At 39.5% G+C, this 15,125-nt stretch overlaps 1 protein-coding gene across 11 annotated transcripts in view; it reads left to right on the top strand.

Moving 5' to 3' along the window:
- ELAVL2 (ELAV like RNA binding protein 2) overlaps positions 1 to 15,125 on the top strand; it is a 111,577-nt gene that overhangs the window by 76,700 nt on the left and 19,752 nt on the right. For all 11 annotated transcript variants that reach the window (XM_027652469.1, XM_027652474.1, XM_027652465.1 and 8 more), the window contains one exon: positions 13,520 to 13,623. In XM_027652469.1, the coding sequence (XP_027508270.1) occupies positions 13,520 to 13,623 (104 nt within the window). The remainder of the gene's footprint in view (positions 1 to 13,519; positions 13,624 to 15,125) is intronic.

The raw sequence follows: 15,125 nt of genomic DNA, 5'->3' as shown, positions 1-15,125 counted from the left end.
CAGTGTTAGGAGACTGTGTTGTAGTATCTGTGCTGTCAGATACTTGGTTATGGAGCACTCTCCTGCAGTGCAGAGAAACTGAGGAAACACTTGAGACAGTGCTGAATTACAGTCTGCCCAACTGAGACCATGAGTGGAAAAAGGATTTTTCTTTCTGTAGGTTAGGTGCCCTGTTTCAGCAGAGCATGGGTGAAACACTGATGGCTCTTATGCTTGCTGTGACTTTTACAGCAATCTCTTGGTGATCAAGGGAAAGCTATTTGTGTCCTGAGTGGAAGCAATATGAAGTGTGTTGTTTGACTGGGTGCTTGAATCTAGAATATATGAAAATTATTAACCTGTGTAGTGTTCTCTACCTACCTCTGTCATACCAGTGTAAATGTTAGTGTCTGGCAAGAGCAGAGCTGTTGGAAACCTATGCTAGGCTGGCAGTTTCTTTCAAGTCTCTTGTCACTGTTACTTTGAGCAGTGTTAGCTTTCTCTTGAACCCGAAATATTTTACTTACCTTAATGCAAGACTAGTTATAGGGTATTTAAACTAACGTTTCAGAAATATGGGCGAAAAGTATGGTCATATACTTATGCCTTAAACTGAGACTTTTAATCTGAGACTTTTTGCTGCCTTAAGGTAGGAGACAAACTTGGCAGGTCATTTTCCTTTTTGTTTATGTCCCAGAGGAAGCTAGAGGAGAAAAAAACCCACGACATATCTGTGAAGCGGCTTAGTCTTCCAAGTTACTTTATTTGGAATGTAGAAAGTTTTAAGGAGTCCCATGACAAGGAAAGAAAAAAGAAAATTTTGAGGATGGTAGGGCAGTGAGTAGCTGGAATTTCAGGTATTTGCTTGTATAGTGCAAGTGCCTAATACAGGGAGGACTGCATGAATGAACAGAGTGCTGCAACTTTTGTCACTTGGCAAAAGAGCTTTGCTAGTCTTGTGAAACACCCCAGCGGTTACTCCAGTGTGTTCGATATTTTCAGTCCTCTAGCACTCTAATCCATCAGATGTTTTTGCAAGGTTTTGAATGCACTTGGGTGGGAGAGTAGAGTAATTTGGCAGCTAAAGGAGGAGCTAGTTAAACTGCCTGCTCTTTTTGATGTGCTGAGTCTGGGAGATGCAGGGGTACTTGCTAGCTGCTGCTAAGTGGCGTGTTCTGAGATAAGGAATGAGTTTTGTTGACCTGACAGTAGGACAGGGATGTGGACAAAAAGTGTTGCTTGGCAAACTGTGTCTTGCCAGCAGAATGCCTTGTGCAGAACTTGACTAAAATCAACGATGACCAAGTGGCATTGGAGGCAGTATTTATATATAGTGACTGTTTGATCTCTTCTCTGGAGTGACTTCCTTTAAGACCTTGAAGCGTAGCTTTTCGAGGGGGGCATGAAAGAGTTGTTTTTAACATCACCTTCTTAATTTTCAAGATAGTACATGTTTTCAACTCTGCAGATGTTTAAAACGCAGTCTCTGATGTGGCCTGGGGACTTGGTGTGCTGTAGCACAAAGTTAATAAATAATTTGGAATTTTGTGTGCTTGTTGGAGAAAAGTGCAGCAAGAGTGTTGGTCTACTTAGCCATCTTGGGTGGTTAAAGTACTGTCCTGTTCGAACTGCAGGAACAGTCCTGAAGGAGTTAGGTTTCAAACAAGCCTTATGTGCGGATCCAGAGCCCTGCTAATAGTCTTATATCTATTAAGGGAGATTGGAATTAAATGTTCTTTAAGATCCCTTCCAACCCTGGCCATTCCATGATTCTGTGAAGATTCTGTAAGACTGTATCCTGTAGTTACTTTTCTCTGATTCTGCATATTGCTATTTAATGTTATTGAAAAGGATTTAGTGGCATTTACTGTGCCTTTACCTAGCAAACTGTTTGATTTTTTGCACTTTGCATGTCTCCTGGAAATGAGTCATATAAACAGGTGAGGATTAAGAAAATTGTTTCATCTTGTGTTATGCGAGATAGCACCTGATTGTCTTTGCACTTACACATGCTTTTCACTGTTCTGCAGGCAAAACACTGTTTTGACCTTTCAGAAGTTTATTTATCAGGCTTTGTTTTTACAAGTAAAAAAGGTAGAAAAGTCCTGTTTGACTAAACCTACATGCTTGCTTCCAGGGATTCATTCTTACTGCCAGCATCGCAGATGCAAGTTATTTGTAAAATGATTGTTCGTACGTATATTAAGCGGAGTTAATGGGCTGATCTCAAGGTACAGCATAAGCAGAGACTTAATGGTTTAAAAATGGAACTCTTTTTCTATGACTGAATACGGTTAGGGACCTTTCTGAATGCAGTGAATCAGAAGATCTTCATTAAATCACTCTACTTTACACCAAGCACTGTGCTTTTTAATGGGGATTATCGTGATACGCATTCTCTTGCACTTCTCTGCAAACAGATTCACTCTTGTCAGTGGTTACGATAACTTCCAAAAAGCCCGTGAAAACCTTGGGTCTTGAAAACTGGCATTAATCCTATAGTGATGGGGAGTAGCTTGTGTGTTTTTAGCAAAGGTAGTGCTCTTTGCTTCCACATTGGGAATCACCTGGCTGCCTGTCTGGCATATCTTATCACTGCTCACCTTTTCATATGTTTTTGTAGGTATGTATTGCTGTTATGTCATAGTGATTTTAGGCCAGCTATTTGAATAAATGTTAGTTCTAGTGGAAGCTAGTGTGTGTTAGAGACTTTCAGTGATCTGAAGTTTTTACAGTGTAAGTGCCTTTCAGGATAACTGTGCTCTGAGATTAGAGCAAAGTATTTATAATAATGAAGGCATGATTCAGTGAAGTCTACCTCGATATGGGTACACCTGCACACCCTGAAGCCCTTTCACTCCAGGGATGTCATGTGAAGTATAAGGACTGGACAGAAAGTAGATAGCACTCAGCCTGTGCAGGCTGAAAGGAAGTAAGTGGTAAGACCTCAAGGTGCAGATGATTTTAATGGGTTCATGGTTGGTCCATTATGTGTTGATGCAACCAGTATACTGAGTTACAGAAGCAAGACCTTAACACACATACAAGGAACTTTCTTTAGCTTCATGTATTTATTTTCTATAAAATATATATATATATATACATCTTATTTTCTTCTATCACGGTACACTTCAACTGTCTCTTACAATGAAAATTTGCCAGATTGCCATTATGGTTTTCTATACACAACTGCAGAAAAGGATTTATTATACTATTGTCTATGGAATTTTTGTCTTCCTGGAGTATACCAAGTCAGAGTAGAAGTAGCTAGAAGGCTGTAGAATGCAACAGAAGGAAGCAGAATATGCAAACTTCTGTTTTTAGTGACCTGATGCTTTAGTCTACAATAAAGAGAAAATATCTGATAGGGCTTAGATCCTGTATTTCACTTTATGTCTTTAACAGTTTCTGTAAATGTACAACAGTTATCAAAGGCACAACCATGTTAGCTTCAAGATTTCTGCACTATTGACCAGCTGTTTCAGTTACTGTGTAGCTACCTTTTCTTTCTTACTTGAGACATTTGGTAGAACTGAATAAAACAGAAAGATATTTGTAATCTGAATTCTTTCCTGTCTTTTGACTTTTTGGAGCTATTGAAGGTAAAAGTTTCTAGCTTTCTCCTGGTCTTTCTAGTACCTGTGGCTTCATGCAGGTTAAGCCAAAGCCCTTTTTGAAATGCACTTGAAGCCTAATAATGCTGCATAATGGTAAATGAAGTTTTGCATCTATAGCAAGATGCAGTGATTATCCCACTTCCCCCCTCCTCCCCACCCCGTTTTAAAATTTAAAAAAAAAAAGCCTTACCTAGAAATGTTTTTTTTCTTGCTACTCAGTCTTCCAGATTAGTAGTTGTTCTTGTTTGTTAATTAGAGCTGTTAAAACTGAAAGGATAGTCCCTTCGGACATACTTGGGAGGACTGACTTTTTGAGTTGACAGTTAAGACTTATGTGAGGGAAAGAAAGGATGTTTTGAGTACAGTTTATCACCTTGTTACTGTTTTTCAGTCATCACTAAGGATCAGGAAAAAAAAACAAGATACAAAGCAGTACTGGAAGTTAGCTTCTGAAAAATGTTTCCTAGAAGGGGGAAATATTTTTTAAACTTGGGATCATAGCATGTTTCAGGAAATCTTTCAAAACTCTGAGATTAAGTGGCAAATAGAGTCTGAAAGAAACAAAACTCCCACAAAATAGTATATGTTACTGTGAAGTTTGGGAAAAGAATTTATGTTCAAGTATGTTCTGGTTTCAGCTGGGTAAGAATTCATTTTTCTCACTGGGTGTTACAACTCTGTGTTTTGGAATCAGTATGAGAATAATGTTGAAGTAAAAAGATCAGTGTTTACAGAGCCATAGTGCTGTCCACTCTTTTATATGGATCTGAATCATGGGTCATCTATTGCCCCACCTGCGACTCTTAGAACGCTTCCATCAACGCTGTCTCTGTACAATCCTAAACATCCACTGGTCAGATTATGTGACGAATACATCTGTTCTAGAACAAGCAGCAGTCACAAGTATTGAGGCCATGCTGATGAGAACACAGCTGCACCGGGCAGGGCACATCTCAAGGATGAAGGACCACTGCCTCCCTAAGATCCTACTTTATGGTGAACTTGCCACTGGCTGCTGCAAGAGAGGAGCCCCGAAGAGCAGATGCAAGGACTCCCTGGAACAACATCTCAGCCTTGGCCATATCGATCTTCATCCCTGATCTACTCTGGCCTATGACTGGGAGGTGGAGACACACCATCTATAACACTACTGCTTCTTTTGAGAAAGCACGCAGGATCACTCTTGAGGAGAAAAGACAACGCAGAAAGAATCATGTCTTGCAGAATATTTCACCTAAGGAGTCTTTCTGCTGTGCCTTTTGCAACCAGACTTGTCTGTCTCGTATTGGCCTTTTTAGCCACCAGCGCGCTTGTAACAAATGTGGGTAGAGCCCTTCCCAAATCTTCATTCACAAAGCCTAACCATGAAAAAAAAATTTAAAAAGCTAGCTTTAAAAAAGTACTTGATTTGGTAATTTTTGTGGTATTTTTTCACCTTGTAGTGGTAAGGAGCTTCTACTTGTAATATGACAAGTTAGTTTTTAAGAAAGCATGCATGTCCGGGTCAGTTATTATTACAAGAGGCAGTAACAGGCAAGATTGTCAGTGTTCAGCCTCCTGTAGTGTCCATAAGCAAATGGTGTTTCTTTTGCTTGTGCAACAGCATGCCCCTTTTCATTCAACTCTTACTTTCAACTCTGCTTTTTCAAGTTGAGAATTTCGTATTTGGACATGGTGTCTCTCTGTTTGTAACCTTCAGTTAATGTCTCTCCTGGCTTACTGTTTTTGTCGAAAAAGTGATTACCTGGTATCATTAATTATCTATTCTGCATGGCCTGCAGACCTCAAAGTAATGTTGAAGAATTCCAGACAAGATGCAGGATTATCTGTGTACTTTCGTAATGTAATCGGTTGCTTCCAAAAGTTAGCTTGCTGAGCCCTTGCATTGGGTATTTGATAGCTCTGACGGGAAATGGCAGCCAAGGACTCCCTCGTGTGGTGGGTGTCCCAAGCTTCCAAAGGCGTCGTACTGCATTGTCAAAAGGCGACTGTTCTGGTTCGTGCGACCAGAGAGTGAGTGTTGAAATAATGCGAGTGGCTGTCTGCGGGAAGAAATGCAGCAATGGAAACTCTTCCAGTACAGAGTTGCTGGTTTTTTTAACACCTGTTGGTCGTCTGATAATACCATTGCATACCAATGCAGAAGCACTGGGGGGGGGAAATGTACCAGCTGTGTACTCAAGCACAGATAAAGTTCTACAGTACTGGCTCTGGATTTTGTCAGGGAGGACAAGCTTCTTAGTCATGCACGTAGGAAAATTATCTTCAGCAGTAGCTATTTAGAGAGGGAAATCATGCAAACACATATTTTAGTAGCCAGCTGGATGGCAGGAGACACCAGGAGCAGGTGTAATACTGGCCAGAAATTTCTGGCGTCAAACTTGATGCTTCTGCCCAAAAATCATTCAGAGAAGATCTAGAATACCAAGATGCTTTAATCAGTCATGAAACAAAACTACTATGCTACTCAGCTGCTCTCCAATCATGGTGTTATGCAGAAAGCAATATCCATTCTTTTCAGGAGCTATAAAATATTGCAGGACTACTGAAAATGCGGCACTTAAATTCACTGTGCTTCTGTGAGGGATTTTGCCTACTCTTGATAGGACTTATTTAACAATTGTTTGGTTAAACATCACATTTGTCTGCCTTTCAAGCCTTGAGCACTTTCAGGCAAACTCAAGAGTTCAGGTAACTGAACTCTCTTAGAAACAGAATGGTTTGAGTTGGAAGGGACCTTGAAGATCATCTAGTTCCAATCCCCCTTCCATAGGCAAGGAAACCTTCCACTAGACCAGGTTATTAAAAGCCCCATCCAGACTGACCTTGAACATCTCCAGGAATGGGGCAGCCTATTCCAGCACTTCACCACCCTCACAGTAAAGAATTTCTTCCTTTCACCTTATGTAACCCCAACCTCTTTCAGTTTAAAGGTGTTTCCCCTTGTCCTATCACTACCATACCCTTGTAAAATGTCACTCTCCAGCCTTCTTTTAGACTCCCTCTAGGTACTTGAAGGTGCCATAAGGTCTCCCAAGAGTCTTCTCTTCTCCAGGTGAACAAACCCATCTCTTTAAGCCTGTCCTCATAGGAGAGGTGCTGCAGAATCACCTCCCTTGCCCTGCTCTTCATGCTTCTTTTGATGCAGCTCAAGATACCATTAGCTTTCTGGGCTGCACCTACACACTGCTGGGTCATGGCCAGCCTCACTTCCACCAGCACTCCCACATCCTTCTTGGCAGGGCTTAATCCATTCTTTGCACAGCCTGTACTTGTCCTTGGGACTGCACCAATCCAGGTGCAGGACCTTGCACCTGGCCTTGTTGAATTTCATGAGGTTTGTGCAGACACACCTTTTGAGCCTGTCCAGATCCCTCTGGATGGCATCCCTTGCCTCCATCGTGTTGCTGGTACCACAGAGCTTGGTGTTGTCAGCAGACTTGCTGAGGATGCACTCGATCCCATGGTCTGCGTTGCTGACAGAGTTAAACGGTGGTGGTCCCGATACTGTCTCCTGAGGAGCATTGCTTGGCACTTGTCGTAGGCCTCTATTTGGACACTAAGCCATTGATTCTTTGAGTGTGACCATCCAGCCAATTCCTTGTCCACCAAATCCATGTCTCTCCAGCTTACAGACAAGGATGTTCTGTGGGACAGTATCAAACTTTTTTGTGCAACTGCAGATAGGCGAAGTCAGTCGCTCTTCCCTCATCCACCAGCATTTTAACCCTGTTGTAGAAGGCTGCCAGACTTGTTAGGCATGATCTGCCCTTAGGGAAGCCATGTTGCCTTAGCATAGTTTCCAGAAGGATCTACTTTATGATCTTCTCAGGCACAAAGATGAGACTGACCAGCCTGTAGTTCTCCTATTTTATCATATCATTATTTCCCTTTTTGAAAATGGAGCTTATGTTTTCACTTCTCCAGTCAGTGGGAACTTCATCAGACTGCCACAACTTGTCAGATATTATGGAAAGTAGCTTAGCCACTTCTTCCACCAGTTCCCTTAGGACCCTTGGGTGTATCCCACTAAGCCCCATGGACTTGTGCACCTTGAGGTTCCTTAGATGGTCTTGAACTTGCTTTCCTGCAGTGGGTGATTCTTCATTCTCCTAGTCCCTGCCTTTGCCTTCTGCCAGTTGGGTAGTCTGGCTGAAGCACTTGCCAGTGAAGGCTGGGGCGAAAAAATTTCCAGTACCTCAGACTTTCCAATATCCCTGATAACCAGGTCTTCAGTTCTAGAGAGGACCCTCATTTTTCCTAGGCTTCTTTTTGTTAGCAGTGTACCTGTAGAAGCTTTTCTTGTTCTCGACATCCCTGGCCAGATTTAATTCTTTCCAGGTTTTAACTTTTACAGAATCATAGAATTTGGCTGCTTGGACAATATTCTGTGTTCCTCCTAGGCAACCTGTTCTTGCTTTGACCCTCTGCAGGCTTCCTTTTTGTGTTCAAGTTTGCTCCTTGTTCATCCATACATCCCTCCTGACATTTTTGCCTGACTTCCTCTTTGTTGGAGTGCATCACTCTTGAGCTTGAAGGATGTGATCCTTGAATATTAACCAGGGTACTCTATTGTGCAGATCCCAGAAGAGGCAAAAATCTGTTCTCCTGCCTAGGGTAGTGAGCTTGCTGTACACCTTCCACTCTGCCCAAAGGATCCTGAACTTCACTGATCTCAAACTCCACCATTTCCTGGTCTCTGCAGCCCAATCTGCCCTTGAGCTTGACATTCCCCACCAGCCCCTCCTCGTTGGGAGAAAAAATCCAGTTTAGCACGTCTCCTTAATGGCTCTTCTGTCATTCAGAGGAGGAAGTTATCATCAGTGCATTCTGGGAACTCCTGAATTGCTCTGTGTTGTCCCTTCCTAAGGTACTGGGTTGGTTGAAGTCCCGCAGGAGAACCAGGGCTTGTGAATGCAAAGTTGCTCTGATCTGTCTGTAGAGGGCCTCATCAGCTCAGTCTTTCTGGCCTTATTATGCACCCTGCTGCCCTGTAGCGTTGAGTAAAGAGCACTTGAAGATGATGCCTTTGCTGTTTGTATCTGAAACAGTATTTTTTAGTTTTCTTGGTTCTGAAGTGCCCACAGGCTTTAGGGAATATTGTTCCTGAAACTGAGTGATAGCTCATAGGTGGGAAACATAACACAAACATTTTGCAGCAATCCAGCACTCCAGTGCCTGCTATAACATAGACTGCTGTTCTTTGGCCAGTGCACAAGGGAGCAGCTACACAGACAGTCCTCTGTATCAATCTAGTTACAGAAGTTTTCTCTTTTCAGGTACTGTATTCCCACTTTATGTACTATCATGTGTTTTCCTGGTTTATGAGTATAGTAGTCAAAGGGAGAGGATCTCTTCAACTTTGCCATCAAAGAAGCTGTCTGATTTAAAGACTCTTGTCCTTTCTGAACCCCCTTTTTTTGTTTTTTGACAGTGCAGCAATGGAAGAATTAAGCTCTTATGGTCTGTTTAAAGCTTTAATAAACTGTGGCTGTTGTAACTGCTTCCAAAGAGAAAAATGAAGGAAATTATTGTTGGAAAGTATACTTCTTGTTGCAAGAGAAGTTGTCAGGCAGGCAGATTCCCAGGGAAGTTGAGAGAACAGGCAGATGTTCAGAAAATATTTGAATTGTTGACCTGATTTGGTTGGGCTAAATGGCTTGATCTGTGTAACTTTTTAACATAAAAGTAGAATATTTATTAGAGGTTTGTTGGAAAGAACACAGTGTGCTTAGTGGGGGTAGATAATGAAGTCTGGAATGTCTTACAGGCTTTTTTGTTTTCAAACAGGGTCTCAAATACATGGGAACATAGGTTCTGGAGTTACCAGAGAAACAGAAGCTTAGACACAGAAAGAATTATTTGAAAAGAATAAACTGCTAAGACATGGTAATTGTGTATGGATTATCTAAGGAGAGTAAAGCCCTTGTCATCTTACCGTGCATCTATACCTTGAACTGTTCATTTCTATTTACAGGTGCTGCCCTCAGTCCTGTTGAGGCATAAATTGCTGCCTTGGATGGGTGATCACCGCTAGCAGCCCAGCCCTTAAAACTGTCTTTCAGTAGACAGGCGGTAGCAAAGAGACACCACCATCTCTTAGAACTCACTTCATTTGAATCTAGAAAAATAATTTTGCCTCATACTGTAATCAGAATACACGATCTTTAAATTGATAATGAAGTAGAGAGGGCTTTGTATGCTGACAACAGCAGCAGACTCTGCAAAGAACAGTGATGAGCTGTGTTCACTGTGGAAGTGGACTTCAGAGGAAATGTTTAGACTACAGTAACCAGCAGAAGAAAAACACCAGAGGTGTTGTTGCTTCATGCTCATAAACAATAATGTCCTATTAATTGTGGTATCTAGAGCAATCTCTAGTCTTACATGACAGATTTCACTAGTTGATCTAACACTGAAGTGGGGGATGCCTCAGGACACCTGGGCTGCTTTGTGCAACCAAGCGCTTTATGCATGAATGCTTTTTCAGCAGGGGACTTCTCTAGGTAGTAAGATACATCAGTATTCAGAAAGCTCCAGGACTTAGTTTTTCTTTCTTTCATGTCACCAACTCTTATCTTTTATGAATAATTGGTGGTAACAGGGCAATAGGAAAAATTACCTTGTCTCTAGATCTTATTCCTCCGAAGTTCATGAGAAGGCTTTGCGTAGGTCATTAACAGTGATGAAGTGAAGTCAGTTGTCTTATAATTGCCTTTGAGCATTCAGTAATTCAGTGCTTCTCCTACATGGTGTAAATAGCTGTGTCTCATGGAAATGTACAGTGCAGTGACACATCTTTTTTTTTTTATCCCACAGTCCTGAGTTACCTTAAAGTAAAACTAGACTTGACTTGGATTTTTCTAAACAATCAGTTAAGTTTCTTGATCTTTTTGTCATTTATTCATTTGAGTCTTGTCTACAGTAATCCAACCTAAGTCTTCATCATGATTTTTATTTCTAAAATTGAGTTCTTGCAACAGGAATGTGCTGTAAACTTCTGCTTAAAAATGTTGAAGCAGTTGCTGGAAATAACCAAGGAGTCCTTTCACATAAGTTTAGTTCTAGAGGGAAATTATTATTATTCAGGAAGTTGAATTATTTTTTGTCAGGAGGAGAATACTGGTTTAGAAATTCTGTTGAAATGGCTGCATTCTACTTTAGGGAAATTGCTGCTACTATTAAAAGGAAAACTTTGAAAATGGACAGGTGTCACTTTTATCACATCTAGTTTACTTGACCTCTTTTTTTGTAGACAGGACTTCTTTGTGACTTTTTCTGGATATTGTATAGCAGAGGACTTTCTTTTGACTTTTACAGCTGTGTACATTATTTATAGTAAATGTTTACAAAACAACTTGGGCAGAATAAAAAGAATTTTTTTGTGATTCTTTTCTGATAAGTATTGTGAATTAATTACCCTGTGCATTTTTCATCATTTTTACTTTTCCTAGTTTGGGTGACTGTTGTAACAATAATTTAGTTAACTGTTGCATTTTTCTGCACCATTTTGTCTAATATTTCTGGTGTTCCAAGCATAAAATCTGGTAGAAAGTCTACAGAAACAACTGTAAACAGGTCTATGAAGTAGCCACAAGAACTGTCAAAGAGAATAAGCTCAACTGACAGTTTGAGCATGTAACTTCTGAAATATTGCTCATCTGCACATGAGCACCCTTGAAGGTGGTGAATGTGTTCTTCTTAACAGCACAAGTACATATTCAGAAAAAAAATAAGAAACTCTTGTCACTCCTTTGTTTAGGATAAACTAAGTTTAATACTGCTTGTAGATCTGTTATGGAATTAAGAGCTGATGTACTCAGGTAGTCAGTCTCTTGTCTGTGTTAAGGTTGAGTAGGCTATAATTTTGAGGATCAGCAAAAGGCTAAACTGGCTATTCAGAATACCTAAACATGTAATAGCACTTGAAAACACACTTGGAAACAAGTGTGTGTTGTGCAGGGGATTTCTGTCTTGGTGAGTGGAGTTTGGTGCAGAAGAGGCATAGATGAAAGAGTCCAGAGCTATTTTCTGTCATTGTTTGTCTTAACTGTAGGGTGTCTCCAGAAGAATGGTCATTAATTAAATCCTTTATAACAGCAGGGTATGCTCGTTGTCTCCAGTGGTCTGGGTGTTTTTAATGTGAAAAGTAGATCACCTCGACAGAGGGGTAGTAGAAATAACTTCTGCACATCTTTTTCTTCAGTCGGGAATTAATGAGTGGAACATCTTATCTGAAATAGCCTTCTCTTTTAGAATTTAACATATTTTAAGGTTGTGGTTTAAATGGGTTCCTTAGGAGATTAATAACAACACCTAAAATCAGCATTTCTATATTAGGATAAGACTGAAATAAGTCATGCACAAAAAGACATTCTCTCTTTTTTGGAGACACTGTTGAGAAGAGTTTCTGCAGACAGTGGGAGTGATGGAGGTGACAGGTATAGAAATTGCTCTACTGTCATCAAACTAATAAGGAAAAAGGCACTTCCAAGACAAGAAACTTAGATATATCTAGGTAGAGGTGTAAATGACTACAGAAATGCTTCTGTATATTTCCATATGGTTTGTTACAGGAGCCTGAAATTGTTGAGGTTGAAGGCACTTCTGAAGATCATGTAGTCTAACTTCCTGCTCAGAACAGGATTCTCTAGAACAAAGTTACTCACTACTTTATCCACTTCGGGTTTGGATTCTTTCTTGATGCATATATTAACCTATCTTCTGATTTCACCTGAGGAGGAGATAGAAAAGAATGGAGGCAGCTTTGGGGGGGTGGGGTGGTGATGGTGTCTGTGTTTCTTTGGTGCCATGGTAGGCATAATTGGTACAAAACTGTGGATACCAGAGGTGATGGGCTTGTTAGTAAGCCCTCTCTTGTCATTATGAAACAAGTACCAACTTCCCATCATGTTTTTTGCATTACATATTGTTTAATATGTACTGTACAGATACCATACAAGAACTTGATACAGCATAAGTTCTTTTTTGGCAATAAATTGCCATTTTTGCTTTATATAATGCTGTTTATCCTTTTATATTGTTCTGTACCCAAAATAATGTTTCTAATTAGCATTTTGTGAATTAGATATGTTGGATGCTTCTCTATAGCTATTTTTTTAAAAAATGGTCAAGAGTATGGGAGTGTCTCTGAAAAGGTTTGTGCTAATAAAAGGGTAATATTCTTAAGTGGTATACTATCACTATGTTAAAATTTTATACCTAATTGCATTCTTATGTGCTAAAAGTACTTTTAAAGGAGAATGCTTGTTAGGGATGGCATACTATAGGTTTTGAAGTTGTTGAGAGGACTCTTATGCTGAACTCAAGTGTTTAAAAAGTTCTTAGACAGAATGCATGGTTAGAAATGGGCTGTTGTTCAGAGATTAAGAGCTAACTAAAAATGCTTTATGTCCATCTGCCATCCGAATTTCCATCACTAAAACAATCTGAAAATAATGCATCTTTGACTGATATTTAACTCATAAACAGTTACTATTACCAGTTGTTTTGAATACTGTAGTAAAAGAAGCCTTTAAAAACCTTGTTACTGAGAGACTCTATTTACTGTATGAAGGACACCTGTAAAAATGTTTGGCTTCAGATTTGACTCAAATTCTGACACTGAAGAACATTTTAAACTCACTCATTTTTAAACCTTCCATTGAACTGAATGTAGCCATTTCTGCATTGAACAGAGAAAGTACTGCAGTACACAGGAACAGAGAAGCTACTTAAAATCTAGTAGCCTTACTGGAAAATGTTGTGACCATTACAAATTTTGTATTTGTATCTGGAGCAGATACCGTTCTTCAATACAAGTAATGTTTGCTTAGTGTGTCTATGTAGCTTTAGAACAGTTAGCTACCCATTGTGTGGCACTGCAGTACTAATGATGACTTTTATTCCTTCTTTTTAATCAGGACAAAGCTTGGGTTATGGTTTTGTGAACTACGTTGACACCAAGGATGCTGAAAAAGCTATCAACACTCTGAATGGATTGAGACTTCAAACTAAAACAATAAAAGTATGTAGTGTTAATATGATTTAAAGAAACAGAATTGTTTTGAATTCCTGATTTGTTTTACTTTTTCAAGTGTAACAAGAATTCTGCTAATGTCAGTAGAATAAACTAGGACTTCATGAAGCAAATGTTAGTCTTTTCTAGTCTGCTTAGATTTGGAGAGTTAGATTACAATTCCTTTTTCTTGACATTCTGGATGTACGTTTGACTTTTTTTAACTGTCAAGTTATGTTGCATGCTTTAGGCGAAGAAATGCGATTTTGCATATTGTCTGAACACTGTGTGCTTCCTCCTTACCTTCTCAGAGATGGTGTAAATTCCTTATTAATATTTCCTTTTTTAAGGTTGCTGGTTGTCTTGTTTCTCTTACAAATCCTTAAAATTAAATGCTGAAATAACTATTTCAGTTATCTATGAATTACTGGATTTCTAGGGTTCTAATTTCTAGGTCTATAATGTTTGATATTCCTATCTTTTTTGATTGTGTTGTAACTCTTCCTGCCCTTGTTTTATTAAATTCAGTTTCTCTAATTTCTAGAAACAGAAATCTTGAGAGTTGTTTTTCTTATCTACTGTTTTAATCCATTAATAGAAGAGTGAGGATACTCACTCATTTTATGATCCCTAAAAGGGGATGCCACTTCCTGTTTTTCTAGAAATAAAATACATTGAAAAGGTGAATTTGCAAATGCTGGCTTAAGCTTTTTTGTAAAGGTAGTGATATAAAAACCTATTACCTGTTACTGTTTTTAAAAAGAACATCCTGTGGAACGCTTTATGGAATACTTCATTGAATAATTTGTAAAGTATCTTAAACTTTCAGATCCATACCTCCAAAGCAGGTCATAGCAGTCTTAGTCTTGTACCTGGTACCAGTTGTGTTGCCTTCTGATTTCACCTGAATATTAAAACATCAGAGTGAGTATACATTAATGTTGAAGGCACTTATAGGTGTGTTGGATACCTGAACCCTGCTCTGCTAGACAGTATGCCTCCTCATACTGTATGGTGCCCTCTGTGGCATAATTTATGGTTCTTTGCAATGTAAACGTGGTTACATCGTGTATGTAGTGAAGTTTGGGCTTCATTTAATTGTGCAACTTCAGTGTGAAAATGAGTTCTATCTTATAAAAGGTAAAGTGTTTTCTGTGGATTTTTCTCTTTTGGAAGATGATGCTGCTGACAGGCACTTTGTTCTGTTTGAGACAGTAAAAATGTATATTTCTGTGCATGGAGTGATTTTTCTGGTTACCTGCTTGGCTCCTTTTTTCATTTGGCTTGTCCTGGAAAGACAAGTTCTTCCCAAATGTGGAGAACTAAGAGAAGCAAGAAGGTTATGAATCACTGATTTACACATAGTGATAAGAAAATTCAGTGCATGTTTTTGTTGGGTTGGCTTTTGCTCGGGAGAGGAGAAATCCTCAGTGGCTTCTCCTCACCATGTTCTTAGGAAAACTCTTAAAAAAAAAAAAAGTGAATTTATTGAGAGATTGTATAAATAGGAA

This window comes from Corapipo altera, unplaced genomic scaffold (assembly GCF_003945725.1).
Source record: "Corapipo altera isolate COAL_440 unplaced genomic scaffold, ASM394572v1 61286, whole genome shotgun sequence".
NCBI classification, from domain to species: Eukaryota; Metazoa; Chordata; class Aves; order Passeriformes; family Pipridae; genus Corapipo; species Corapipo altera.
The sequence above is the reverse complement of the archived record's forward strand: the minus strand, read 5'-3'. Positions and strand labels throughout refer to the sequence as shown.